The following is a 27429-nucleotide window of genomic DNA, read 5'->3' as shown; positions in this document are numbered from 1 at the left end:
CAAGGAAAGGGCAAAGCTGAAGATTTAAAGTAAGGAATATTTGCCCTCCAAAATATGGCATTGTGTAGTGACAGCGCTCAAGATCTATACACTAGCATATTTCTACAATATAAAGCTTCAGGTTTCTAGTAAGGAGGCAGCAATACCAGGGGTGGGGGTCGGGGTGGGGTGGGGTGTAAATAAAGAAAGCTGCACTGCTAGCTCCATGAGAATTGACAAGTAAAAGCCATGTTAAAGAGAAATCTTAACAGAGTGAATGAAACAGGTTAATATAATATTAGCAAACCCCAAAAGTCTTAACTACTCATGCAAAAATAAAAATGTACCATTCCATGCTGGTACTTCTTCTTCATTTTTTAACATTGCATTACAAATGTTAAATCTACTTTAAGAATATTGTTAAGCCATGCCAACCAAACCGATACAAATATATATATATATCTCATATATACAGGTTTTGGTGTCCTCGGGTGTCTTCCCGTGTAAAAGTTGGGGTGTCTAGGCGACGTTTCGACGAGGTCTCACTCGTCATCTTCAGGCTGGTGCTTTCGGCTTCTTGTTACTGGAACAGAGCGGGATCTCAATGTTTGAGTTCCTATAAATACTGTAGAGGGGGTGTGGTGTCTAGCCTCCAATGTTCTGGGCAGAGAGGAAGTTCCCAGGCTAGTGTGCCTTTTCTTCTTTTGTTCCTTAATTACTTGAGGGATACCTTGAGTGATTTCTTGAGTGATATCCTGAGTACCACTTAGGTGGGTCATTAGGTGTGGATTAGTTGCTAAAGTCTTTGTGTCTTGACCTCTTGAACTTTGTGAAGAGTTTTCCTGAGAAGATGGCTGTATTGCACTTAGTTGTGCTTTGGCTTGGCTTCGTGTATAGGGGCGAGCTGTGGTTTTGTGGCTTGTGTCAGCCAGATCTGTGTAGGGATTGTAGGGGGGTGCAGCATCCGGAGGTGCCACCATGGATTGGCTACTGGATGGTGTCAGTAATTCATCTGTGGAGAGGGTCTGGGTTTGGGTCTGGTGTGGTTGATTGGTGTTGGCGTTCTGTGTGCCTCTGGATCTGGTGTCAGTTTTTGTGGGGAGGGCTAATTTCCAGATGTCTGGCAAGCGGGATGTGTCGTCACGCTTGTTCATGTTGTGAGGGTGTTTCTCTATCTCGATGGCTTCCATGATTATTCTCTTGTGGTGATGTTCCGTGTTAAAGAGCAATTTGGAATCTGCAAAATTAATTTCGTGTCCTGTTTCTTTCATGTGTTGGAAAAGAGAGGAAGTTTTTTCTTCTTTTTTGACGGCATTCTTGTGTTCTGCGATACGTGCATTTATAGCACCAGCCTGAAGATGACGAGTGAGACCTCGTCGAAACGTCGCCTAGACACCCCAACTTTTACACGGGAAGACACCCGAGGACACCAAAACCTGCATTCCTGTACCCGTGAAAATCTACGAAAGCAAATATCTCATATATATTATATACATTTCTTTATATATAAATATATATTTAAAATCCCATCTTACTCCCTTTAGAAACTGCTATAAGGTAGTTAAACTGAATGTGGGGTTCCTACATCCTAGGGGACATGGGCTGAAAGATTAAACGGCTCAATTTCCCCATGAACAAGACCAGGAAACCACACTCAGTTCTTTCTCCCCTTTGAGCTTCAGTTACTTTAATAACAGGAAATAAGGAATATTTACTAATAGAATTTAATTTATTGTTTTTTAAATGCATCTACAGTAAAGCTACATGCCAAGCTAAAAGGTGAAAGGTCATAGTACCAGGTCAAAGGTTGCCTCGAGGGGTCGCTTCAGTGATTTGACAGCCGACTGAGTCTTAATTAGCAGGCAGCGAGCACATGATGGCAATGGGCCAGTGGGGTTCAAGCGCATTAACATAAACAGCAAGCAGAGGTGCATCATGGGGGCAGCAGTGCATTTTTGGGTAGGTGAGAAAAAACAAATAAAAAACAAATCATCGGAATGCCATATACAACGAATAACAAGACTAAGCATGCACAATAAAGGCACTACTGAGTTGTTATTGTGAGGATACACCTCTAATGTAGTTAATTACAAACAAGATACTCTATAACAGGGGGAGAAAAAAGGGTGAAGGAAGGAGAAGAGAGTGAGAAAGAGAGTCTGCCTTCTGTATTTTTGCTCAAGTATCCGTAAGCGCAGGGGGGGGGGGAAAGGCCTCTCTCCTGTAGTCCGGCAGTGTGCTATGAAGATCACACAACAACGTTTCACATGAAGTAGTATTTTAATGGTCAAATCATGTAGCTATGTAGGAAAAATATATAGGACGACACTAACAGCTAAGCAAAGAACGGAGAAGGGGCCCATTAAAATAGCTATTTTGGCTTGACAAACCCCGCCATCACATTTTTAAGCAGTGCGCGCACTGACCAATTCTGTTCCCTGCCCCAGTATGCTGCAGTTTAGCTACTCCATGTCATGGTTAACTTCCCAGTTGTGCAATTATTTGTTACACCATAGTTATGTTTAAGAGAAACACAGTAATAATAATAATAATGATTTCAGGCCCCTCAATTCAAGTTAACAGTCTTGCTGTTGGGTGTGCCTGCTCCTAAGTAGTTCCAGATCCTATTGCCACCCCCTCGCCAATTGAATCATATATTTTAAAGTTACTCTGAAACCTCATACACGGAAAGAAGGCCCAAACCTGAAATATTTAATGCATATCTATTCAGTGATGTGTACGTTTTAGACAAGCAATAATTGGAATATGCATATATATTTCTCAGGGTGTGTCCAAATGAGCAGAACTCTGGATGTTACTTCCTCTGCTACCAAGACTATTATTTGTGTGTCACCCATCTGAAACTCAGGCTTTGTCAGGGTTTGTTCTTCATGTGAAATGTTGCATTTGTGCCCCTGCAACAGAGGACCCACAACAGCTCCTAATAAGATTGTTTCCCTCACCCAGCAAAAAAAGGTTGGAGAGGGACCTCGGTTTTGTGAAATAGTTGTGTTCTGGAATCATGAAATAGCCAGTAATGACCCGTTATATTCAGGAAGGAATTAGCAGACAGCATTTACAAGGCAAATAAGATGCACAGGGAGGGTCGTGCAGATTTGTCATCAGGGAAACAGAAATAAAAACTCCAATGAAGAAGATGGAGAAGGAGGAGGAGGGAGGGGGCATACTGTGCAGGAAGTGAGGCAAAAAAAAAAATGTACCTCTTCATAAAGGCATATTATCTGTTGAACATAGCACAGGAAATGAAGCAAAAGGAAATGGCAGATCGTGAGATCTGATGAGGAATGCACCAACTGCTTGTGCAATTCTTACGTCTGAAATGCTGCAGAAAAAACTGCCGATATGGACTGATCCTGACAAGCATATACATGCATATCAAAAGCTATAGATGGGCAGGTATAAACGGATGTGCGTTACCATCACGCTAAATGCCTGTCTCTCGGTATATTCACAGGCACATGGCTAATGTTATGTACGTTTGGGTACATACATATATACACAAGCCATGTACACACAGAAAAACTCTATGATAATTTCCTTTTTTTCCTTTCTGAAGAAGAACCTGAAACTACTTAAGAGCAGAAGTGGCATCACATGCTTGGAAGCTTACTGGAATACGCAAGGAATGGGATACCTGAACAATAATATCTTCAGCAAGGAGAGTTAATGCATTAATACTGTCCTGCAGCTGACAATGTTACTGCTTTTGCAATCATTTCTTTCTTTGGACTCACCATGGCTGCTGCAGTAGCTGCTGCCTGAGCAGCTGCTGCTTGGTTGACCTGGTACTGGGCAGCTTTTATCTTAGCTTGCAGGTGTGCAGGAGGGTGGAAATATTTGCACTTTTCCCTTGAGCATCTCCCTTTGATGTAATCCATGCAGACGGTAACGGTGTTGTCATTGGTATCAATCATTGCACTGTCGGCAGGGTGAGCGAACCGGCAATCGTTTTCTCCTCGGTTACAATTGCCACGCTGGTACTCTCGGCATACCTGTGGAGGGATTCGAAAGCAAAACCGAGTTACAAAAGCTGATCTGGGAAAAGTGACCTAGATCACTTTGCAAGGAAACGTCAGGTGCACCCTGACAATTGTACATTGTCCCACCTTGTGGCTGTTTTAAAAGCAACTGAATCCTATGCGTTTTAAGTCCTCATATTGTTCGAGCAGAAAAAACAAGTATTTCTGAGGCTGGGTGGCCATCTGTCATGGATGCTTTAGCTGAGATTCCTGCATTGCAGGGGGTTGGACTAGATGACCCTGGGGTTCCCTTCCGACTCTACAATTCTATGATTCTATGCTTCCCCTGACTGCTGCCATTATGCAGCTATTAAAACTTCAGTTTCTTTCGAGTGAGATTCTTTAGTTGCAATCTAGCAATCTGCTTTGCCTTATGCAGGTTATAACCTTCCTAAATGCAAGAGCAGAATTAACAATTTCTAATTCAGCCAATTGCATTTAGTTCTAGCTTTGAGGTGCATGACCTTTCCACGCATTTTTTTTTGTTCCACCTAAAGCTTCGTCAGCACACATGAGCAAAATATATTAACTCTGCTATTCCATGATTTTACCACACGAGGGGGCGCAGACACATGAAATGCTTTTTCAGTGTCTACGTTCCCTCCTTCCCTGTCAAAGTCTGTTCTGTTTTTATAGTTTCTCACATCACTTTGCTGCTGCTTTCTTTCACTAAGGCTGAACTAACGCACGCAGAAAGGCTTAATATTAAAAGATAAGGACATAAGGCAATATGAAAACCTGAAACCTTTTTCCAATTATCCCAGGGACATTTTTTTAAAAAACAACAACTGTGAATTGTGAATTCGTTCTAGATGAAAGTCAAGCAGCAAGGGGCAACAACATCTTTAAAAAGTGTGTTTTCCCACCTCAAGCCTTTTCATTTTAAAAGCAAAAAGAGCAATGGCTGGCCGCAAGGCAAATAGCAGGCAGGCAGGAGCATGTCATCATTTAACTTCAAATGGTATCAGGTGATAAGTAGCCCAGCTGGTGCGTCCAAACCTCGCCACCCTGCCCTGCCCTCTCATTATCCTGGTCCATGGGAGCGATGTCCTTGCTAGGTCAGATTGAGAGCCTCACACCTTCCCTGCTGGAACTCCTGCATCCCCCCACTTCTGGGCCTAGGACAAAAGCGAGCATGGCCAACGCCCGTCTCTTTTAGTGCCAAAGTGAAAGGGGTTTCTCTTCACATGAAACATCTGAGGAAATTCAGAGAGAACCAAGAGAATTTGAGAAGACCAGGGAAGTTCTCTTGGTTCCTGCTGAATTTCACACCATGAAATTTTGGAGGCTTCTTCTCAGGTGGTGCATTCAGGGACTTCTGAGGGAAGCCAGAAAAGCTTCAATAAGATCTGATATATTTCTTAACGTGGGATTTTTTTGGGGGGGAGGGATTGGTTTGCAGAATCCAAATGACTTTCCAGTTGGGAAGGTTCGGATTGTTGTTGTTGCTATTATTATTATTATTATTATTATTATTAGCCCTTCACCCTAAGGCCTCAGGATGAGTTACAACATTAAAACATAATATTTAAAACAGTCTTAAAACAATGAGAGGTGGGTTCTAAAAATATACACCTCAAGTTTATAAAGCCATGGTAAAGCCAGTGTGGTGTAGTGGTTAGGAGCGGTAGACTCGTAATCTGGTGAACCGGGTTCGCTTCCCCGCTCCTCCACATGCAGCTGTCACACTTTTTTGAAGTCTCTCAGCTCCACTCACCTCACAGAGTGTTTGTTGTGGGGGAGGAAGGGAAAGGACATTGTTAGCCGCTTTGAGACTCCTTAGGGTAGTAATAAAGCGGGATATCAAATCCAAACTCTTCTTCTTCTTTGGCAATCATTGGAAGCTGTATAAATGAAGGGGAGTTGAGGAGTTCCCAGTGGCGTAGCGTGGGGGGTGCAGGGGGGGCCGGCCACACCGGGCGCAACATCTGGGGGTTAGGGTTAGGGGGCGCAAATCCACGGGTTAGGGGGCACAAATTACTTGCCTTGCCCCGGGTGCTGACAACCCACGCTACGCCACTGGGAGTTCCCCAATCTTGGGGCTGCCACTGAGAATGCCCTCTCCCCTCTTGCACTGTAGCTTGTGAGGGTAAAGAAAGTACTGCGAGGAGCCCCTCTGCTGATCTTAATACCTGCAAGAGTCTGCAGGGAAGGAGGCAGGTCTGAGTCGCCTAAATTCTATAGACATCGTGATTCAGCAGGATAATTATACCTGAAATGCTTCCAAGGTAGTCACACTCGACTGCTACAGAAGGGATTTACCAATGCTGCTTTTTATTTAATGCATACCCTGCTTTGCCTGCACGAATCTCAAGGTGGTATATGTGGAGTTCTCAGGTGGCTTCCTATCCAGGCCCTGACCTACTTAGCTTCAGCAAAGCTTTTACATCACATGACTTCTGAGTGTGTGGACGGCACGTGTGTCAGCCTCTAGAGAGTGGGAGCAGCCAGGGAAGCTCCTCTGCACATATGCTACCCACAGGTTATGAACAACAGAACAGGTCTGTAGACTCTGATTCCGTGACTCAGTTCACTCCTGTGAAATGGGAACAACAATGAGATAACTCACAGGGCTGTTGTGAAGGTGGACTGGGCAAAGAGTGCCAAGCGTTAATGTGCCTGGGAAGGGGTGGGGGTGCTGAGGGGGCAATCGGATCCAAAAATAAGAGCTGCTGCCTATTTATAGTGGGGAAAGAGTTTTATGACTGTTGAACAGACAGCGCTGATTCATAACCAAAACAACGGTTTTGAACGGCTGGAACGGGCTGGCTAAAAACAGCGGCAGCAAACTTCCAAAGATGCTGCAGAGACGTTTTGCCCTAGAAGGACAAAAAAAAACCTCACTTAGCTGGTTGGCTGACAGCAGTTTTGTCTTTGGGAGCTGCAAAAATGACAGCGGAGCCAGCAGAGTCCCACTTCGCCACTTAACACACAGCAGAACAGGAGCCCCGCTCTGGAGAGAAAAAAGGCTCTCTGAACTCCGGCAAAACAAACAGCAGCAGATCGAAAATCGCCTAATTGGCCTCGGAAAAAGAAAAGAAAACCACCCCTAGCCGTTTCTCTTTGGTTGCAGCTCTTTCCTCCAAAGTCTGATCAATGCACCTGTCCCTCCACAGGCCTGGCTCATACTTTCAGCTCTCCCAGTACCCAATCAGCGCAGCTCACCAAAAGCAAGTCAATTAATTAATTATTTTTTAAAAGAGGGGCTGGTGTGGGAAGGGGAGAGATATATGCACAAATGGAAATTAACTGGACTGACCTGGTTCAAAACTGAATGTCTGAATCTACGCCACCTTACAAGAATGGAATTTACCACTTTTTCGTGAGTGGAAAGACTGTCGATAGATTTTACGCTTTTCCTTGCAAGGTAAAACAGCAGCTTATTAAGATTGTGGTGTTAAGAAGCATCTTAGGGCATCAGAGAAGGTGGTACCGACTTCATCCTCTGTGATCTCTTTCAAGACCAGTGGTTTTTTGTTGTTGTTTTTTTGGTCCCTTTCTTTGTGTTTTAAAACCCGCATGTGCCATGCAAAGCAGGACTTTTTTTCCTGGATTTTCCTGGATTCCGCCCCACGCCCAGGCTCCAAATAGTCTAAAAAGGCTGTGCAAAATTTCACAGGGGAGTTCAGTGATGCGAGCACATGCCTTGAGTGCAGAACAATGTCTGACATCACCATGTAAAAGACCTCCACCTGAGACAGAGGACGATTGCTGCGATCCAGAACAGACCAGACTAGGCTAGACAGGCAAAGAGTCTGACAGGGGATAAGGCTGTTCCCTACATCCACAGTGTTATGTATGTTAAAAAGTGATTTTGACAGCCTCCTTTTCTACGCACTTTTGGCAGCAAGCAGAAGGTAATGATCTTACCCCAGAGCACAGGGAGACTTTATAGCTGAAATAGCACAGATTACAGATAAAGACCCAGACGTCCCATTTCCCCATGCAACTAGCCAATTTCTCCTCACAATTCACAAGTAATAAGGTGCTACTTTAGAGATTTTCCTTATGGGAATTTTCGAGAAATTGAAAGTTCCTTCATGCAAACAACTTTAGCCAAATCAGTTTTCTTCCTCTGGCATTTTTTTAAAAAATGTACGTTGTACAATTTTTCTTGCTATGTAAGAATCAACTTTTAGAAGCCAGGAGGAAAAGAAGAAACAAATGGGAACTCTGATGCGAGATGGAAGAATGGGGCACTTCAGCAAACATCTGGAGCTACATAAAATGTGGATGTCGACTGCTTGTGCAGCTACAAACCAGGATCTGAAACCATGGTTTGAAGTGGTTTTGAAAAACGTGATTCACACTGCCTAGGGAGGAGTGTAACCTTTCACCCCCACTGACAAAACCATGGTTTAAGCCAGTTTGCAAACCCTGTTTGGAATATGACAGTGAATAATATCCACCATGGGGCAGGGTTTATAACTCAGAAAGCTAAACTGTGATTTTTTTGCTGCATTATGATTTTGTTTGCTATGTAAAGGATAATTTCACTGGGATAAATTAAGCCAACAGACCATGGTTAGCACTAACCATGATTAAGCATTATGCCTGCATCCATTTAAGGACAATTCAGATAGTGCCTAGACTAGCACGAAGAAGGCTTCATTTGTAACTCAGTTTTTTAGCGCAGTACTAAGCTGCAGCACAAGGCTGGCTGAGGCCCCACATCACCACTGATGTCAGAAGATGCTGAAAACTCCTGTCAGACTCCCTCAGATAAGGAATTGTTGAGGGCAAAGGAGAGTATCTGCTATAGCAGAACAACATTTGTTAGGGATGTAGCAAAACCTGATAAATAAAAAATATGAGACCTCATACAAGATTCTGGCAACAGGCGTAGAATGGAAATGAGAAAGTCTGTGGAAAATATGCTGCCATCCTGGTATGATGGTAATCCTATTGATGCTCAGAAACTTTTACTTCCTCTAGAGCAGACTTTCTCAACCTTGGGTCCCCAGATGTTTTTGGCCTACAACTCCCATCATCCCTGACCACTGGTCCTGTGAGCTAGGGATCATGGGACTTGTAGGCCAAAAACATCTGAGGACCCAAGGTTGAGAACCACTGATCTAGAGTGCTCTAGACTGCAGTGTATGGGACTTAGGGAGAGATTATATTCCACCCTTGTCAGCCATGAACTCCTGACAAATATTCCCATTTTACATATGTGGTACTGAGGGTCAACAACAGTGACTTGGTGAAAATGTGTGAGGGAAGGAGTATAAAATGATTTGCACCCTAAAACGCCTGGAGAGCTTGGTAACAACCCCCCTCCCCAGAAGTGCTAGATTTTCAACTCTGGATAATCATTGTTTGAAAAAGCATTACTTATTTTGTCAATTGCCAAAGATTAAGGAGGGGTAGTTGGTGTCTTCTCCTGCAAAAGTACTTCCCCAAACCCACCAGCGAAACAGAACAGCAGCAGGCTGCAAAACAAGCTCATAATATCATTTGCAATTCCCCACGTTATGCAGACACAGGGCTACATTATTACATCACCGTCTTTGCAAAGGATGTTCCCCAGGGTCACAGAGCGACGCCTTTCTCGTGCAAGGCGCTTATGGGGTGTTACCGCTGCAAGACTAAACAATGCCGATCTGGGTGGTCGGAAGCTTTGCAAAGGGAAATCGTAACGTGTCGTTTCCTACCTCCAGTCTGTCTGTCCTCATTAGCTTTTGTGCGGCTGCTGCTGCAGCAGCAGGAACTGGCATGCCAGGATTCCCCGCAACCAGCATTGGCCCTGACGGCAGGATCTCTGCTGGGACCAAACCAGGAGAGACAGGCCCCAAGTAGGGGTTAAAGGCTGTTGAAGCATTGGTGGCTAAGCTTGGTGCAACTGAAAACATTGGCTGGAGTGGGGGGGGGGGAGGAGAAAAAAGAAGTAAATATTAGTCAGACCATCACATCAATAACACTATACATACAAAGCCATATTTGAGAAAGTGAGCCTGCGCTCTTTATCATTATATTCAGAGGGACTTGCACACAATGGATTGGACCCAGCAATCACCTCTATGAAGAGAAAAGCTGCTTCTGCTCATGGGAAGCTTTCGATCCAGTGTTGATCCCACTCACGGAAGTATGCGGAGGCTATTTTTGCTGAATCTCCTCTTCCCCCTACAGAGACTCCGCCCCCATTCTGGCTGGCTCTTCGGCTATTTTGGGTGGTGGACAAAGGACAAACCAGTCCATGGCCAATAGACCTGCAGCCTCCAGTGAGTTGAAGTGCAAAATAGCCACAACTCATTGAGTGCCAGCGACCATGACACAGATGGTGCATTGGAGAAATTTGCACTGCACTGACCGGAGGCACTGGAATTGGGTCTGGTCTTTTAAGCCTCTGTTTTTAGCCATGACTTTGGTAAAAATCGGGAAGAGGCCGGGAATGGAATGAGCACTGCCGCAAGGCCACATTCTCCTGTTGCTCACCACTTAACAGCACCCGCCTGTGGCACAGAAGAGCCACAAGAGCCGCTTCCCAGTGGAGTTCTGGTGGTGATGGGAACAATGGCATACAAAGTGAGTGGTACAGGAATACTCATAGTGGCAACATATCACATCACAGCCCGCCTGCCCCCGCTTTCTAAAGGGGTTCCTACCCCTACTATGATCCCTAGGACAAAAAAAAACTGCGAAGAAAGTTGCAGTGCAGACAAGGCCTTGTCCCATACTGTAATTTATTTATTACTCTACTAATGCACCCCTCTTCCTCCTGCTGGAGCCCAAAGCAATGGTATTTAAACACAATTATAAAAGTAATTAAAAAATTATCAACGGAGCAATAACCTTTTCAGCGCCAAAAGGGCAGGCAACAAAAACATTATCTGTTAAAACGAGCTGCTAACATTTTAAGTTGACGCCTAAATGCTGGCAGTGTGGGACAACCGTATCTCAGGATATGGGTTACATTGGGGGGGTGGTGTATAGCTGACAAACAAGAGCAGGGCACAATCCCTCCTCTCCTCCAGGGAACAGCTTAGAAACGAATATTCACGTGCAACATGCTCGCTCCTTCGGGGAAAATGCTATTCCATTCAGAACAGGCTGTTTCCTCAACTCCTGGACCCAGGAAGTGCCTAACCACAGGACCTCCATTTAATCAGAATTCAGAATGAGTTTGTTGGCCTCCATCCAGCCTGTCACTCTCTCCAGATACGGGTCCAGCACCTGAACACTCCCTCCTGATTCACATGTCATCTGCATACTGAAGGAACCACACCCCAAATACCACCTCCCAGCAGTTTCATATAGAGATATCAAATATATGACAGGAGTGGGGCATGCAGGCATTTTTAAAAAAATAAGAAAATGGCCTTGTGAGGCCAAGTAGAGCCATGTGTGTTTAATTAGGTCCACAGGCTAGATGTTTCCACTACTGGTCTGGGCGATTACTGTCTATACTGACTGGCAATAGCTCTCAAAGGCAGAGAGGGAGTGAGATCTTTCCCAGCTCTGCTACTTATTAATTGGAGATGCTGCAAATTGAACCTGAGACCTTCTACATGCATGTGCTTCATCCTTTGCTGTGGCCCCTTAACATCATGCTCTCAAGAAGTTCCTTCCTGAATATGCCATCTTCTCCTTAGGCAATCGATACGGCCCACAATTTAGGGTTGAAAGGGAACTATTCCCATCCATCACAAGTGTATCGTTTTCTAGTGCTTGATAATAATCAGACTGAGGCTTAGGAGAAGTATGTGGGACAGGTATAGAGGAGGGAGCTTAATGCGAAGGATGACAAAGCAATGGTGTGATCAAAGGCTAAGTCAGGAATGGGTAGGCCAGCTCAACACCCATCAGTCCCTGCCAGCAGAGCCAATGGCTAGGGTTGATGGCAGCTTCTAGCACAACGCCATTTGTAGGGCTGCAGGTTTTCTCTTCCTGGGATAAATGAAGAGGTGGAATGTGAACAAAGCCGCTGTTCTGTGACAAACCCTCCACCCCCTGATCCAGCATGTCTTCTTAATGTTAAACATTATTTTCCCTACGAAATACAACAGCCTCGCTGCCTCAGGTTCTTCCTACTCCCATCAGTGGAATGTTATACGAGCCCTGTTCACATCGCCACATCCAGGGAGTGCAAGAGGAATGGTAACCACCACTGGGAAATTTTAAGAGGTGCCTTAAGGACAAGGAATAGGCTGATCAGCTAAACTGCTAGCTCACTGGTCACAGCCAATACATTCAAGAATCAACAGCTATGGTTACTGCTATTGATAGGACGTCCACAAATTTAAATTTGGGAAGCAGCACCCAAAATACTTTAAGTTGCAGTATTTTGCTCTTAAAGGGAGTGGGAAAAAGAAACCCTACTGGTTTTTCCTCTATTGTAAGCCAGCAATCTAGGCTACCTAAACCAGCCTCTGCTGCTGTCACTATTTCTGCCACACTCCCTGGCTTCCTATTAATGGACCGAGTGGGCACCACTGTCTGTCATTTGGCCTCTGTCCTCCCATGTGTACCTGCCTGTGTACCTACCACTCTCCCTGCAGTGCAGACAAAAGGCGTGGGAAGTAATGGGAGAAGCCAGGGGCTGCATGCATGCAATAAGGCTGAGGGACACATGTAGAAAATACTGTTGGCTACCCAAGCCCAACCACAATGTGTAGTCTGCTGAATAAGCCTTAGAGGAGGAGGAGGAGGAAGAAGAAGAAGAAACATGCTCCTAGACTTGGCTACATCCTTAGCATCCACCAAAAGCCACTGCTCAAGAATAAACAAAGAAACATTCCTTGACAGCTACACTGACTCTCCCCAGCCCTCCATCTCTGGCTGTCAGTGAAGCTTCAATGGACTAAAAGGCAAAGTGAGATTTGGAAGCGTTTGATTTAAGGTTTAGTAATCAAATAAAAAAGTTCAAGCAGGACTTGCAGGTAAAAATGGAAGTTTCCAATGGCCCAGGACAGCACATCAACAGCCTGACTAGCCTGGGCCAACAGCTGAAGGGAAGCAAACACCTTGCAAAACCAGGAACCAGATGAGTTGTCAAAATACGCCTTCTCTATTTCCAGCCAAAGCTCTTGCAAATCTTCCCAGTTAGGAACTGGGAAGCACTGGTGCTTGTTCCATGGGCTGTAGCACCAGGATCTTAGGTTTTCCAAAGTGTGGCTGCCCATACCAGCACATCCAAGAAAGAAAGACTTGCACTAGCACAGCATAGCACAGCACTGTAAAAAATTAGACCCTAAAAATGAACTCAGTTTGATGGTGTGTGTGTGTGAACAAAAAGGGGAATTCAAGTTGTTTGCATAAGCTGAAAAGCCAGCATTTCCAGTAATGCAGCATATGAAAGAAAACACTTACTGCCCATATTGACATCACTTCTCTTTCTCTGCACTGAGGAATATTTAATAATAATCTAAACAACATTTCCCTACGGTACACAGTCAGATGGATAGGGCACGATCAAGAAAGTTAGCGTGCTGCAAGAAACGCAGCAAAGAAATAGGAACTCATTCATTCCGGTTCCAATGTCTGCTGAGTCACTGAGTGCTTAGTGGCCAAATCGCTAGTTAAAATTCATGTCCTTGACTCCCTGGTGATAATGCAATGTCATCTTGCTTCATTTTGCATGGAGGCTGCTCCAGTATAAAGGATATTTTATTTTATTTTAAAAACTGATATCTTGGTTGTAGCACAACCAGAAAGTCCTCCCTTTCTAAAAGAGATGTGCTGGTGGAGGAGACACAATGCCTAAACACTCTCTTCCTGGGTCCAGAGCACTGTACATGTTTTATGCTTCTTTACTTAAGCCACCATTCCCAATATTCTTTGCCCAGGATTCTCGGGTTGGAAGCACACATCTGCGAATTGGGCACTGCAGGAGAATGCCCCAACTCAGCCCGGCGGTGGTCTATGGTAGCAGTCAGTGCAATGCTATAGCTCAGGGTTGGGGAGCCCTTTTCAATCTGGGGGCATCATTCCCTTCTGGGCGTTGGATGGAATGGAAGTGTAAGCCGAGCAATCAATGGAAAGTTTACCTTTGGACAGTAGTGTAGCTTCAACACATCCCTTTGTACCCTCCATTCAGAGAAGCGAGAAGTTCCAAGGACAGATTCCAGTCAGGGGGAAACAGTCAAGAGATTGGGGTACAAGGCAGGGCGACTGGGAAGGGTGTGTGACCTGGGAAGAGTCCCAAGGACCAGAGAGAAGCTTGGAGGGTCACATTTGGCCCCTAGGCCTGCGGTTCCCTAACTTTACTATACATGCATGCTCAGAAGTAATCTCCATAGAGTTCAATGGGTCTTATTCCCAGGTGTGTATAGGACTGCAGCCTTATAAGACACGCCCCCCCCCCGCCACCCTTGGATCCATAGTAAACAAAGCAGCAGACCTAGGAGTCATCACAGTATGAGAGTTAGGGTAAGGGGACAATCGCTAAACTTGCAAGCTGCAAATTCCTGTCGTCTAAAGACCTGGTGAAATGGAGACATTCATCCTGCAAGATAGTCAGCCCAATCTTGAACACTATCCCAGGATAACAAACTGCACACAAATCCCTAGGGTAATAGTGACTTCTGTTCCCAGATCTGGGACACACCTGTAACCGAAACATACATTTGGGGACACTTTTTTTTTTTTAATTTGTTACCATATATTTGTATTGTGGTAGTGCTGCTGTTGCGACCCATCTTAGATCAGTCTGCGACCCGGTAGTGGGTCCCGACCCATCAGATGAAGACCATTGGTCTAGGGCTCTCTAAAGTACAGGAAGTAGAAAAATGGACAATTGTGATAACTCACGTAAACAAAGGAAGATTTCCTCTAAGGGTTTATAGCAAAACTGGGAGATTTTAAAAATTTGTTGTTGTTGTTTTTGGGGGGAGTGGGGTGGTGATGTAAGGAACACACCCTGGCCTTGTAAACTAAGTAGCTGGTGCCTATTTGAATCAATATCTTTGCAAGCTAGGTCTTTTCAGAGCTCATTGCCACCTCTTCCCTCCCAGTTAAGTGGCAGTGAAATGGCTGCTGGGAACCTGGTGCTGTGTCTCTATTGTGTTGGGTAAACTGTTCCTAATATGCTGACAAGCTTTAAGTGTCTGTGGCAGAAATATTTTAATATGAGAATATGTGGCCCTTATTGATCGGCTTTCTTTCCCAAAGCTTCATCTCCATGTGCACCTGAACTTTGAACTTATCTGTTCGATCTGCCTTATTATCTACCAAGATCCTATAAAAATCAATTCAGGGCCAAACCACATGTACCATCATCAACATTTAATGTGCATGGTTTTTAATTCTTTAAATCTTAGCTGGGGGGAAGCAGTATTGGGTCCAAAGCATGCGAGGGGCATTCACCCTCTTTAGGGAAGCTTTTAATATTTAATAGACTATTGTATTTTAATATACTGTTGGAAGACGTCCAGAGTGGCTGGGCAAATCCAGCCAGATGGGCGGGGTATAAATAATATATTATTATTATTATTATTATTATTATTATTATTATTATTATTATTGCTACAAGGCGCAGGAAAGAAACCAACCAACGGGTGCTTGGTTCCTAGGGCTAATCCCAGTTTCAGAAAGTAGGTGCGAGGACCAAGGCAGTGGATGTCCACATTGTATCTTTTCCTCTGCATGTGATGGCCCCAGTACTGTTTGCCATCTGCCCAACTGATAATTAAAGGATATGAATATTTTATAAATAATAATAATAATAATAATTAAAGGATATGCACTTTAACTTCTTGCATGTGTTTCATGTAGCTTTGCCCTCAATGCAAGCAAACAATCAGTGCTCCATGTGCTACTATGTGGCATTTTAGCTCAGTACTAAGACCATAAACACCATTGCTATTGCAGCTGCTCCTCGTAGTAAGGATATACCCTTTGAGTTGTTTTGCAGGAGGTCTTAGAGCCCTTGGATTTTATTATAGTAGGAAAGAACAGCTCCACCCATTCCACAATGAGTCATGTTGGAACGCATCGCGTCCTACGTGATTCAGGTTGAGAACATGACCTTTTCAACTTTCTAAAGCTATCTTCAGTGCTGCTGGACTTTAGGGCGCAAAGGTGTGGCCCTTCTCAGTTTACACTCCAGCCGATCTCAGATTCATTGGCTGCCACCTTAGAAAGCTGAGAGTAACCCAGAGCTAACTCAAATGAGCAGGAACCAAGTCCTTAATGCATAAATAAATGCTAAATAAAGAAACTCATGCAATACTCTGTACTATCTTGAATGCACAAGGTTGGAGCACTTATTTGAAGGCACCTCAACTTCAATATTTCCTTCCATGTAGAAAGCTTACATGACTGCAAAGTCTAGAAGAAACTTTCATTGATGGGGCTGTCTTTCCATGTGGAGGAAAGTTTGCATGTGGGAGTGCTTTCAAAGGAGGACTCTCTCTATGTGCACTGTGATCATGAGTTCTTTATCTTAAATCAAAGTGGGGAATGGCAGAATGTTAGATGCATGGATCCTAGAGAAATGACCCAAGTAGGGGTCAGGCAGACTACATGTGACCCAACTAAAGCCTACTTGCTTTTAAAAGACATCTGAAGGCAGCCCTGTTTAGGGAAGTTTCTAATGTTTAATACTGTATTGTGTTTTTAATATTCAGTTGGGAGCTGCCCAGAGTGGCCGGGGAAACCCAGCCGATGAGCGAGATAGATAGATAGAATATATATATATATATATATATATATATATATATATATATATACACACACACACACATACATACACACACTAAGTGCTTTTGAAGTCAGAATCAGTGGTGAGCGGTGTCTCTTGGAACTGTAAGGGTGCAAGGTAGGAGGCCAACAGTAGGTGGAGCCAGAGCCAATGAGCTCCATCCTCCACTATGAAAAATGGTTTGAATGTGACCTTGATCAGGCTGTAACAGAGGCAAAGGGTTAAAGACCCTTAGGCTGGCCACCTGCATAAAAATCCAGCTACTTAAAAGGCACAGCTAGATAGTTAACATGACCCTCTTACCTTCATGGGGGATGGATATGGGTATTTTTTTTTTTAGGGAACGGGTCTTGTAGCTCTTCTATTTGTTTCCCTTTTTGCTGGAATAATCTGAAATCAAAATGTGGAGCTTGCCACTGGGCAGGCAAGTAGGTACTACTTCATCTCTCAGAATAGCACCCCGACCCCTTTGTTTGGTCCCTGTAAACCTACAGCTTACCTGCGACTAAGGAGGTGGGGTTAAAGAGCCTGAGTATCTCTTTCATGATTATTACAAATGTCAGAAAGCCAAGAGGCAGGAAATGCTTCCAGAGACAGCAAGCAAGGCAAAAAAGCGAACAAGAGAAGCAGCTCAAGAGTGCAATATAGAAAACAGACACTTTGCAGAGACATCTAAGCAGCCTGGAACGGAAGGCGTGCCTTGCTGAATTTCTTTTCTAGTTTCTAGTGAGGTGTGGGGCTGTATGTGCTTCTAAGGCACCGATGCCCCTTTCTCCTGGAACTGTGGTCTGAGGTTCGACTTCCTTTATAGACAATGCATTCACACAACTGCGCCCACATCCCCCAATGCAGCACCAAAAAGAATTTGATTCCTTTTGTGGAAAAGGGGAGGTGGACGAAAAGCCTTGACAAAAACAATAATTACTTTTCAGCATCGTCAAGGAGGAAGGGCAGAACGGCAAAAAGAAACGTAGGTATCTTATGAAAAACAATCGTACACCCGTCTGTACTTTCTAAGCAGCCCTTGAATAGATAAAAATATTATTTACTGCATGAAGTCAAGCACAAACAATGGGAGATCCAGGGGTGCTGTTTGGATTGTAGGAGTATCTGGGTGCACCATAAGAGGCTGCAGATAACATGGTCTGGATTATGAAATCTCTCCTACATCTGCACAGTAATAAAATCAAACTGCTGTGGCACCGAGAGCCTCGCTGGAAATACATCAGGAGCAAAATGTAAATTAAGCAGATTTTAATTGCATGCAGCCAACATGATTTGCATATTATTTTCAGTCGTGAGTCAGATACCAAGCTGTACATGGTGGACCTCCTGCATTTCTTCTGCGCCCTTGTACTTAAACTTGAAGCCACCCACAGATGAGAAAAGTAAGGAAAGGGCTTTCACTGTTAAATCACTTTGGGATGTTGCAATTCATAAATGAAGCAAAGAAGCTGGAAATAAATCAACTTTCTTTTTTTGCAACCTTGAAAACATGAGGCTTGCTTTTAAAATGAAACTGAAAGGGAAGGGGGGATTCACGAGTTCCTAACATGTAACCTTTACACACAGACGACGGCTCTGACCGTAGAGGCAAGCAACCTTCCAAAGGAAATGCTAAGGTTTTGGAACGAGGAGAGAAGGATGTACCACATAAATAATTGATGCATTCCTCGGGCTATATATATATATGGCACAAACTGTCTCGGCACATGACTTAAGATGTTAGGAGACGCATCGCTGCCCCTGCTCCACGTCGCTTTTGCCGCTCACCCAGCCCTGCCGACGGCGAGGAGAATCACGCCTCAGCACGGTGTCCTGCCCTGCCTTGCACCTCATTGTCAAGGCTGGCATTGCCGCCCGTCTGGTGGGCTCCCTGTCTTTGTTTCTGTGCCCCTTACCCACCCACTCCTCTCTCCTTCTCTGGCAAAGGGAAGGAGCAGCAGCCACCGCAGCCGGCTGCAGCTCAGTGTTCCCAGCCACTGGCAGCATCTCCAGGGGGGACTGGGAAAGGATGACATCTGAGAGAGCTGCTGCCAGTCAGTGTAGACGAGCTAGGGGGACGAATGGCCTCTGGCTTGGTATAACGCAGGTTCCTATGTTCCCCTTTCCCTCTGGGTGGCAGTGAGGACCGGAGGTCAGAGGGAAAGCGATTAGGCAGAAGGGAGGTGCAGGGAGGAGGACCACGGTTCCTATCTGCATGGAGAAGGCAAGGATGGAGCACGGGGCTCTCTCTAGCCACCCTGTGGGCTGCAGGGCACCCATTTGCAGCAGAATCCTGCTCTGCTCACCTGCTTGTGCTCCCTAAGTATGGTAAAGGTAAAGCTAAAGGGACCCCTGACCATTAGGTCCAGTCGTGGCTGATTCTGGGGTTGCGGTGCTCATCTCGCTTTATTGGCCGAGGGAGCTGGCGTACAGCTTCCGGGTCAACGCCATTTACCTTCCCGCCGGAGCGGTACCTATTTATCTACTTGCACTTGACATGCTTTCGAACTGCTAGGTTGGCAAGAGCAGTGACCCCCCCACGCCCCTTATTGTTGGCATAGCAACCCCTTGGCACTCTGCCATCGGTCATTCTCCTAATGGAAACACCCAGAAACCAAGCTGGAGGGCTGCCATGCATACCTTTGCAGTCATCATGCTAACAGTTCTATCACTTGCTTTGGGAGCCAGTGTGGTATAGTGGTTAGACTGCCTGACTAGGACCTGGGAGACCAGGGTTCAAATCCCTACTTGGCCATGAAGCTCACTGGGTGACCTTGGGCCAGACATTGTCTCTCGGCCTAACCTGCTTCAGAGGGTTGTTGTGGGCAAGAAATGAGGTAGTGGGCAGAGAACCATGTTTGCCACCTTGAGCTCCTTTGAGGAAAAGGTTGGGATATAAATAAAAACATCTGGCTCGCTAAATAAAATACAACGCTGTAGCTAAAAAGGAGGGAGGTATACCAGCCATCTGGGCACCTGCTGGGGACAAAGCCGTTGCAGAAACAGGTCCAGGTGCTCTCTGCGGCACCAAAGGAGAGGTGACTTGCCCCCATCCCTGCCCAGGGCATGTGAGGCAACGGTTAACACCCAGCCAGCACAGGACACCTGGAGCTCCCCTCCTGCCCACCTCCAAACCTCAAGAAGAGAAGCCTTTGTTTTTGCTGCCCCCCTCCATTCATCTCTGTTGAGATAGAAATCATTCCGCTCCAACAAATCTCGTAAGTGAAAAGCAGCAGCTGACATGTCGCAGGAGCTGTGACTGGCTCTGAAGCCCCGACTGCCCTCTTGCTGCTTTCACGCCAGGGCGCGGAGTCCCGACTGGATGCAGCTGAAGCTTTGTAGTCTAACGCAGATGCAGGGAGACTGTGTTAAAACATCACCCCCTTGCTAAAACAGGGACTTTGCCAACAGAAAGCCAGCTTCCCTCTCAACAGCCCTGTTAATGCAGCAAGTGGAGTGGGGTGGAATTTAAACCAGCCTCTCGCTGCATCTAAGACTTTGCCTCCTGTCCATTTTCAGTGCATCTTTTGCCACCTAAAGGCCATACCTCCTTTCTCCCACTCCTGATAGGTTTTAAATAAATGTCTAGGGCTTGGCCTTTAAGGACTTTGCTTCCCAAATTCTGTCATTATCTTTCCCCGTATTCAGATTGCATTTGTGTTTCAAGGTGCTGTCTAATTTCCTCCTCTCGGTTGGCATAGTACTGTTGTTGTTTTTTACTCTGCTGTTCAACCACGTTGGCATCTGCTAAGGCTCAATCTGACTCTCCAGAGTCTGCCCTTTCAACTGATCACTTCATTCTGGGGTATTCCTTCTTCTGAAATTTTCGCATGTTGAACTTTCTAAGCAATTTTCATATAGATTGAATTTCAGGAACACTTCGCTTTCTAACCAGATCCTGGGCAACTCTGAGCATTATATCAAAAGTGACCCCCCCACACACGCCCCTTATTGTTGGCTTTGCAACGAACTGTTCTAAGACAAATCAATCATCATAGCTAGAAATGCTGTCTCTTCGTCATGAAATGAACGCACATTAAACCCGTCAGTATGAGCAACTAACATTCTAATCGGCAAGAAAACCCTCACAAAGCAGAAAGAAAACCCAAAATCATAATATTTTCTCACCTTTAGTGTTTGGTATTGATAAATGGAATCAGTGTCGATGAAATATGGAGATCCCTCCCCCCCTCTTTTTTGGAATGTCTGAGGCATATGGTTCTATGAAAAAATAATAACAGTATCGAGTTAACTAATTAAAACAATTAAACTAAGTCATCAACAGCCATATTCGGTAAAATAGTAAAGATAAATGACCGATACTTTAGATCTAAAAAGTGACGGAAAGTTATAACTGTGCAATAAAACAACAGTACCATTCCTTGAGCGCAGGTATAAATCAAAGGTTACTTAAAATGCTCTGATGACAAGGAAAATATTGTGCAGACCTTTTTATTTGGATTAGCAGTTATGCAAGTCAATACAAACCATGGGAACAGAGAAAAAGAACTGTGGGAGGGTTGTACTCAGCCCCGCTTTCTATAGGTTGCTAATCTTTTCTCTATACTTTAAAAGCGCCCTGGTTGCTTTTTCGTGACTGCCTGGATCTGACGTTTCATAGCCAAGTGACGCCAGCCGCCGAAAAGTGTGTATTTGCTTACACACACTTGCACCTTGCAAGCAGCTTGCATGCGATTCCGGGGTCACTTCCAGATGACCTGTTTCCTGAGAATTTGCTCTGATTTGTTTGCAGGGAAGGTTATAAGTAAGCAATGGTTCTCACCACTTTCCTGATTTCAAAAAGTCAGGTTTCTTTTGTTCGCTTTTTGATAAGTGGGTTTGTAGCGCTAGAACACCAAATCCACTTTAATTGCACAAATCCACTGTAATTGCCATTAGGCTCTTGCAAAACAGCAGCAGCTTGGAAGTAGCCTTAGCCTGCTCCCTGGGACCCCCCCCCTTTAAAAAAAAACATTTTGCAGCAATTAGCATTATCCAGGGAGGGGCAGTCTGCGATCCTCCAGATGCCCAGCGGAAGTAGATCCCAAATGTTGTGGCAAAACTCCACAATGAGAGCTGGACTCCAACAACACCTGGAGGAGTACAGATCGTCTACCGCTGGAATAATCTACAATCAATGCTTTATGCCTATAAGGATTTTAGCAGAAATGTAAGACAAAGTTATGCAGGAGCTTTCGACAAGGAATCATTGCCAAGTTTTAAAATACTGTTGTGCATTTTGCTTGGATTTTTTTGTAAACCACCCTGGGGTGTTGTTGTTTGTAACCCAGCAGTATATATATATTATGATATAAAATTACAGTGGTACCTTGAGTTACAAACGCTTCAGGTTACAAACTCTGCTAACCTGGAAGAGTTACCTCGAGTTGAGAACTTTGCCCCAGGATGAGAACAGAATTTGTGTGCTGGCGGCACAGCGGCAGCAAGAGGCCCCATTACCGAAAGCACGCCTCTAGTTAAGAACGGTTTCAGGTTAAGAACGGACCTCCAGAAAGGATTAAGTTTGTAACTAGAGGTACCACTGTAATACTGCAAGGTAACATCCATCCACCCAGCAGTAGTCCTATGCTCAGTATCCAACGATACTTTAAACTTCAAAATAATGCCATGGTTGTCATTAGGGTAACTTTGGTAGTGATTCTACATTAAGCAGTTTTATATATGACAACATGTCCTATCCAGATTTCCATATTTCTTTATATGATGGGCTGAGGAGGCTTTTCAATCCTGTTCTCTGTTGCAATATAAACAATATGGAGGTGGGCTTATGAGCTCAGTAGCAGAGCGCATTTGGGCTGCCCCAGTGACAAACCCCCTCATCTCCTCTCTTGGGTAGGAGGGCTAGGAGAAACCACTTCCCAAGACCTTGGAGAGAGCCTGCCAGTCAAAACAGGGCAGTTTTGGACCAGGTGGACCAAAGATCTACTTCTGCATAAGGTGTACATTTGTACATTCAAATTTTGCGGTGTGTGGGAATCTCACTATAGAAACGCCACGATGAGATGATCTCCAGTTAACTACAACCTTTAGTTAACTAAACACTCTCTTTAGAGACGTCACTATTTCCAGGCTGTGCACGTTGGCAAAATTTGGCAAAACCAAACATGGTCCATTTTATTATCAATCAGACTGTGCTGCAGTCACAGTGCAGATTTCTGTTAGGTTCTCTTTATTATCATTATAAGGAAAACATGGTTCAGTTTACTGGTACTGCCCCAGCTAATTTGTTGATCCTGCACTTATTATTATTATTATTATTATTATTATTATTATTATTATTAAACACAGCGGACTAAAACCAGGCTTTCAAATTTGTCTCTTATGTTGACTGCACTGTTGTCTGTTTGTGAGCATTCAGTGCTGGAAAGCATGAAGCATTTATCGCTTGGCCCACAAATCAGATAAATTGAGGGTACTTAAACTGAAACTGGTTTGTGGGTGAGAGCTCCAGATAGTTATTTTCTACCCGTTTTTCCCCCCCAATGTCTGATAGCTCAATCTCATACATGTTTATTCAGAAGTAAATTGCACTGTGCACAGCGGTAAATGTGCAGCGCACTGCAGGCTTCCTAAAGCTCAGTGGGCCTGAAAGCATTTTCAAGGTGGAGCTGTTAAAACTTACAATCTCTAAGTCACGCCAGCCAACAAAGAGAAGATTATGAGCTGACATCAGCGTATGGGACTGAAATGAAACAGGAAATTGGGGAATCACCCTCCCCAAATACCCTCTTCCCAAAGGAAGAGGTAGCACTATGGATTAGAACCTGTCACTTGAGAAGTTGCCCCTTGACAAGCTTGGGGGCTGCAAATTGCAACACTGACTCTCCAACTGTGGCCTCTGCCCTTGTTAATTGATGTTCAAAGCCCAAGATGTACAATATGGCACTATGGTGGTTAGATGGTAGCTATGCTCTTTATCTCTTCTTCTGCCTGGGGAAGTGCTGTAGCTCAGTGTCAGAGCATCTACTTTGCATGCAGAAGGTCCCAGGTTCAATCTTTTGGCATCTCTGGACAGCCGCTGCCAGTTAGTGTAGACAGCACTAAGCTACATGGGCCAGTGGTCTGACTCAGTATGAGGCAGCTTCTCATGTGGATCCTGGCCTCGGCCCTGTATACCTGAAGGAGCGTCTCCACCCTCATCGTTCTGCCCGGACACTGAGATCCAGCGCCGAGGGCCTTCTGGCGGTTCCCTCATTACAAGAAGCAAAGTTACAGGGAACCAGGCAGAGGGCCTTCTCGGTAGTGGCGCCCACCCTGTGGAACACCCTCCCATCAGATGTTAAGGAAATAAACAACTGACATTTAGAAGACATCTGAAGGCAGCCCTGTTTAGGGAAGTTCTTAATAATGGATGTTTTAATGTATTTTTAACCTTCTGTTGGAAGCCACCCAGAGTCCAGCTGGATGGGCGGGGTAGAAATAATATATTAAAATTATTATTATTATTATTATTATTATTATTATTATTATTATTATTATTATTATCATCATTATCATCATCATCATCATCATGTTCCCGTGCTTGCAGAGCAAGACAGCACGGCATTCCACCACGAGAAAAATCAGTGGCGGAGTTATAGAGGTTTAGGATCTTCTCAAAAGATGCTGTATTTCAGGTGTGTGAGAAATTAGTTCCTCTGTTCCCTCTGTGCAAACCACTGGGAGGGTTATCTTGAGTAACTGAGGTTGAACCTGCTTGGAGATACAGCTGTTTGAAGTTCAGGGGCTCAGTTTTGATGAACCCATAGAGCTACGTGCCAAAAACACATCACACCAAGCGGGCAGGGCCCACAGCTGCAGAAGGTGGGCAAGGTAGGTCTTCGAGCACACCCAGTTAACTCTCCAGATATTGTGGACACCAGCTACCACCATCAATGAGGCTGGGGATGATGGGAGCCGTCATTCGTAGTCTATCAGCTAATTTAACCTATACCGAGTGCACACAGCTGCATCTACAACTGGCAGAGAGTAAGACTAGAGCACAGACAGTGCACTGGGACACAAGAGAAGAACGGTCCAAACGATGCTCACCACTGGTTGTAACGGGGCACCAGGCATCATGGCATTGGCTAGTTGCATCTGCTGGGCCAGCATGGCCATGTTCTTCTGCTGAATCAGGTTATTGCGTCCATTGATCTCCAACTGTGTTTTTAAGTGTGGCGGTGGGTGAAGGTATTTGCAATTCTCCCTTGAGCATCGTCCCTGGAACACAGCAAAAGAGAAGAAGACGAATTAGGTTTGTCTGCTATTGATTAATACATTTAATTATACCGGGTGAGCTATTCTGAGGCACAAAAACAGTTGGAGGAACCTGGGGCCCTTCAGACGTTCTTGAACTCCAATCCACGTCAGCCTCGGCCAGCATGGCCAGTGGTCAGAGATGATTTAGGCAGTAGTCCGATGACATAGGAAGGGTCAAAGGTCCCTCACCTCTGCCTCAAAGTGCTGCTTCCCAGCACACTTTTTTAAATAAAAAAAGAGCAGCCATATACCACAACTAACTGAGTACAATTCCCAGATGTCAACGTCACCATGGAAAACAACCTAACATTGGCGTACAACCAGCAACTGTAATTGCTATATGTACCGCCACCATCTGGGAGAAATAGGGCAGATCATGTCAGATGTCCAGTTGAATCATTTTCTACTAGATGAAATGAATCTGTTTAAAAAGAAGGAGAAGATCACCACATTCCTACTATGATTTAAGGCTGCACCACTGTGGTGAATCCTGAAGATGCCTAGGACATTCCAAACAAACAGTATGTGCCTCTACCACTCAGCCACAACCCTTCTTAAATAAATGGGTATATTTGTACAGACGTAGTAAAATTTAGATTTGGTATCATGACTCTCAAATCTACTTCCTAATAATGCTGGTGACAAGACTTCATGGAAAGGGAAGGGAGAAAACATCTTCCGAAGCACCCTGAGGTAATGTCAAATTTGGATTCCTTCTAAGTCAGGCATGGCCAAACTTGGCCCTCCAGATGTTGTGGGACTACAATTCCCATCATCCCAGACCACTGGTCCTGTTAGCTACGGATGATGGGAGTTGTAGTCCCAAAACAGCTGGAAGGCCAAGTTTGGCCATGCCTGTTCTAAGTCCTAGGCAATACCTTTGTCTTTTAACAGATTAGCTCAATACACAACAAGGCCTCAGCATGCACAACTAGGAAAAGAACAACAGCCCAAAGTTTTGAGTGGCACATAGCACTGCGTGTTGTTCGTGCGCAGATTTTGTCTGAATTAAAAGAACGGTGCCCAGGGCACTACAGAGAATGATGAAACCTTGAGTAATATTAGCAGCAGCAATTAGCCATGGACTCTCTTGAGTTTAAACATGACACAGCCAAAGAAAATCCCCTACCCACAAGCACAAGTTTCAGGTTTAAATTTAACTGCTCTTCTGGGTAATGCCTTTCTTTCGTTAACGAAATAAAGTATTCTTCTCATTCAGCTAAGAACAACGCCTTAGAACAGAATGTCCAAGTCCCACCTCCAATTCTGAAAACCTTTCAGAGAAAAATAAAATAAAATAGAGTAACATATGACCGATAAAAAGGAATTGCATACAGAACCTTCTGTCGAATTTAATGGTCAGTTTCATACCTTCCATTTATTGTAACAAGATCATCTCTGTACTAGATAAGGAACTCTATATGTCACTGATCCTATTCTCTGTGACCTTTCTAAGGATACAGCAGAGCAGAACGGCTTGTATGACCCAATCCTGCACAAAGAATTATTGAACCTCATGGGGCTTGCTTCCCCAGTGGGCTGCACAAACCCCATTCTTAATTTTACAAACCCTACAGTATTCAACAAGACTCAGTCCCAGATAAGAATTCACATCAGTGTAGTCTAAAACAGATGTCATGTCACAATTGTCAATAATTTTCTGGATACTGCCCAATGCAAACTGCCCAATGCAAACTGAAGACAAATGTCCCCACTCCTGAAGGCCGCTATGCTTCTACGGGCTGAGGCCTGACTGACCCATACTGAAGCCAGGATGGGGGGTGGGGTTGTCACATCAAAATGGGTGTGGCCAGAGTGCAAAAGTGGGCGTGGACAATCACCTTTTTTTAAAAAAAGCATATATTTGGTCCTTCACTGCCCAAACTGGGGGTCACAGAGACATTTGGGCATCACAGAATCGTAACGGGAGGTCTGAGACAATGATCAGTATGTACATGTATGGGTGCACATATATAAGTGTGTGCGCATGTGGCGGGTGAAATTCAGCATCATACTCTTCCCATTGTTCATCCCAGCTTTCCTGGTAGAATGATAACCTACACACTGTTGAGGGGGTTCTTCCATTACCACTCCTGAACCAATTTCAGTGGGCAGGGTTTTTGTGGGGTTGGGGGGAGGCAGCCCCACTGGACAAATGATAGTTCTGTGCCCAGGGCTTCCATGGAGGAGGCTGGTTAAGTGGGCCTCACTCCATAGTTTCAAAAGAATTTAAACAGATAAATTCTGTGGGGCCTTGGCGGGAACGCAAAACCCTTTGCCATTCAAGCAGAAGAGTAGGCTGGGATGAGTCAGTAAAAGGAGGGAGAGAGGGAGAAAGAGAGAGAGAGAGAGAAAATGTGCAGGGGGGAAATATTGATGTAATGTAATGTGTAACATCGCCTATTCCATACTGATACCACCCTTAAGTTCTGCCCCTGTCTGCCCCATGGTCTCCCTCATTTCCACGGCAGGCACAGACAACGCCACTGCAGATTGGCTGAGCTCAGGTCCCTATTTGACTTG

At 44.8% G+C, this 27429-nt stretch overlaps 1 protein-coding gene across 50 annotated transcripts in view; it reads right to left on the bottom strand.

Annotated features, from left to right (window-relative positions):
• Positions 1-27429, bottom strand: part of MBNL1 (muscleblind like splicing regulator 1) — a 184958-nt gene that overhangs the window by 20915 nt on the left and 136614 nt on the right. For 11 of the 50 annotated variants that reach the window (XM_083739707.1, XM_083739683.1, XM_083739681.1 and 8 more), the window contains 5 exons: positions 24697-24867; positions 20773-20865; positions 9674-9874; positions 3735-3992; positions 1776-1829 (listed from right to left, as the gene is read on the bottom strand). In XM_083739707.1, coding sequence (XP_083595833.1) covers positions 1776-1829; positions 3735-3992; positions 9674-9874; positions 20773-20865; positions 24697-24765 — 675 coding nt within the window. In that variant the 5' untranslated portion in view covers positions 24766-24867. Of the gene's footprint in view, positions 1-1775; positions 1830-3734; positions 3993-9673; positions 9875-14616; positions 14725-20772; positions 20866-24696; positions 24868-27429 lie in introns of all 50 variants that reach the window. The other 39 variants (XM_083739691.1, XM_083739713.1, XM_083739684.1 and 36 more) reach the window with 5 other exon arrangements.

The sequence above is a fragment of the Podarcis gaigeae genome (assembly GCF_964106915.1).
Source record: "Podarcis gaigeae genome assembly, chromosome: 5".
Lineage (NCBI taxonomy): Eukaryota > Metazoa > Chordata > Lepidosauria > Squamata > Lacertidae > Podarcis > Podarcis gaigeae.
The sequence above is the reverse complement of the archived record's forward strand: the minus strand, read 5'-3'. Positions and strand labels throughout refer to the sequence as shown.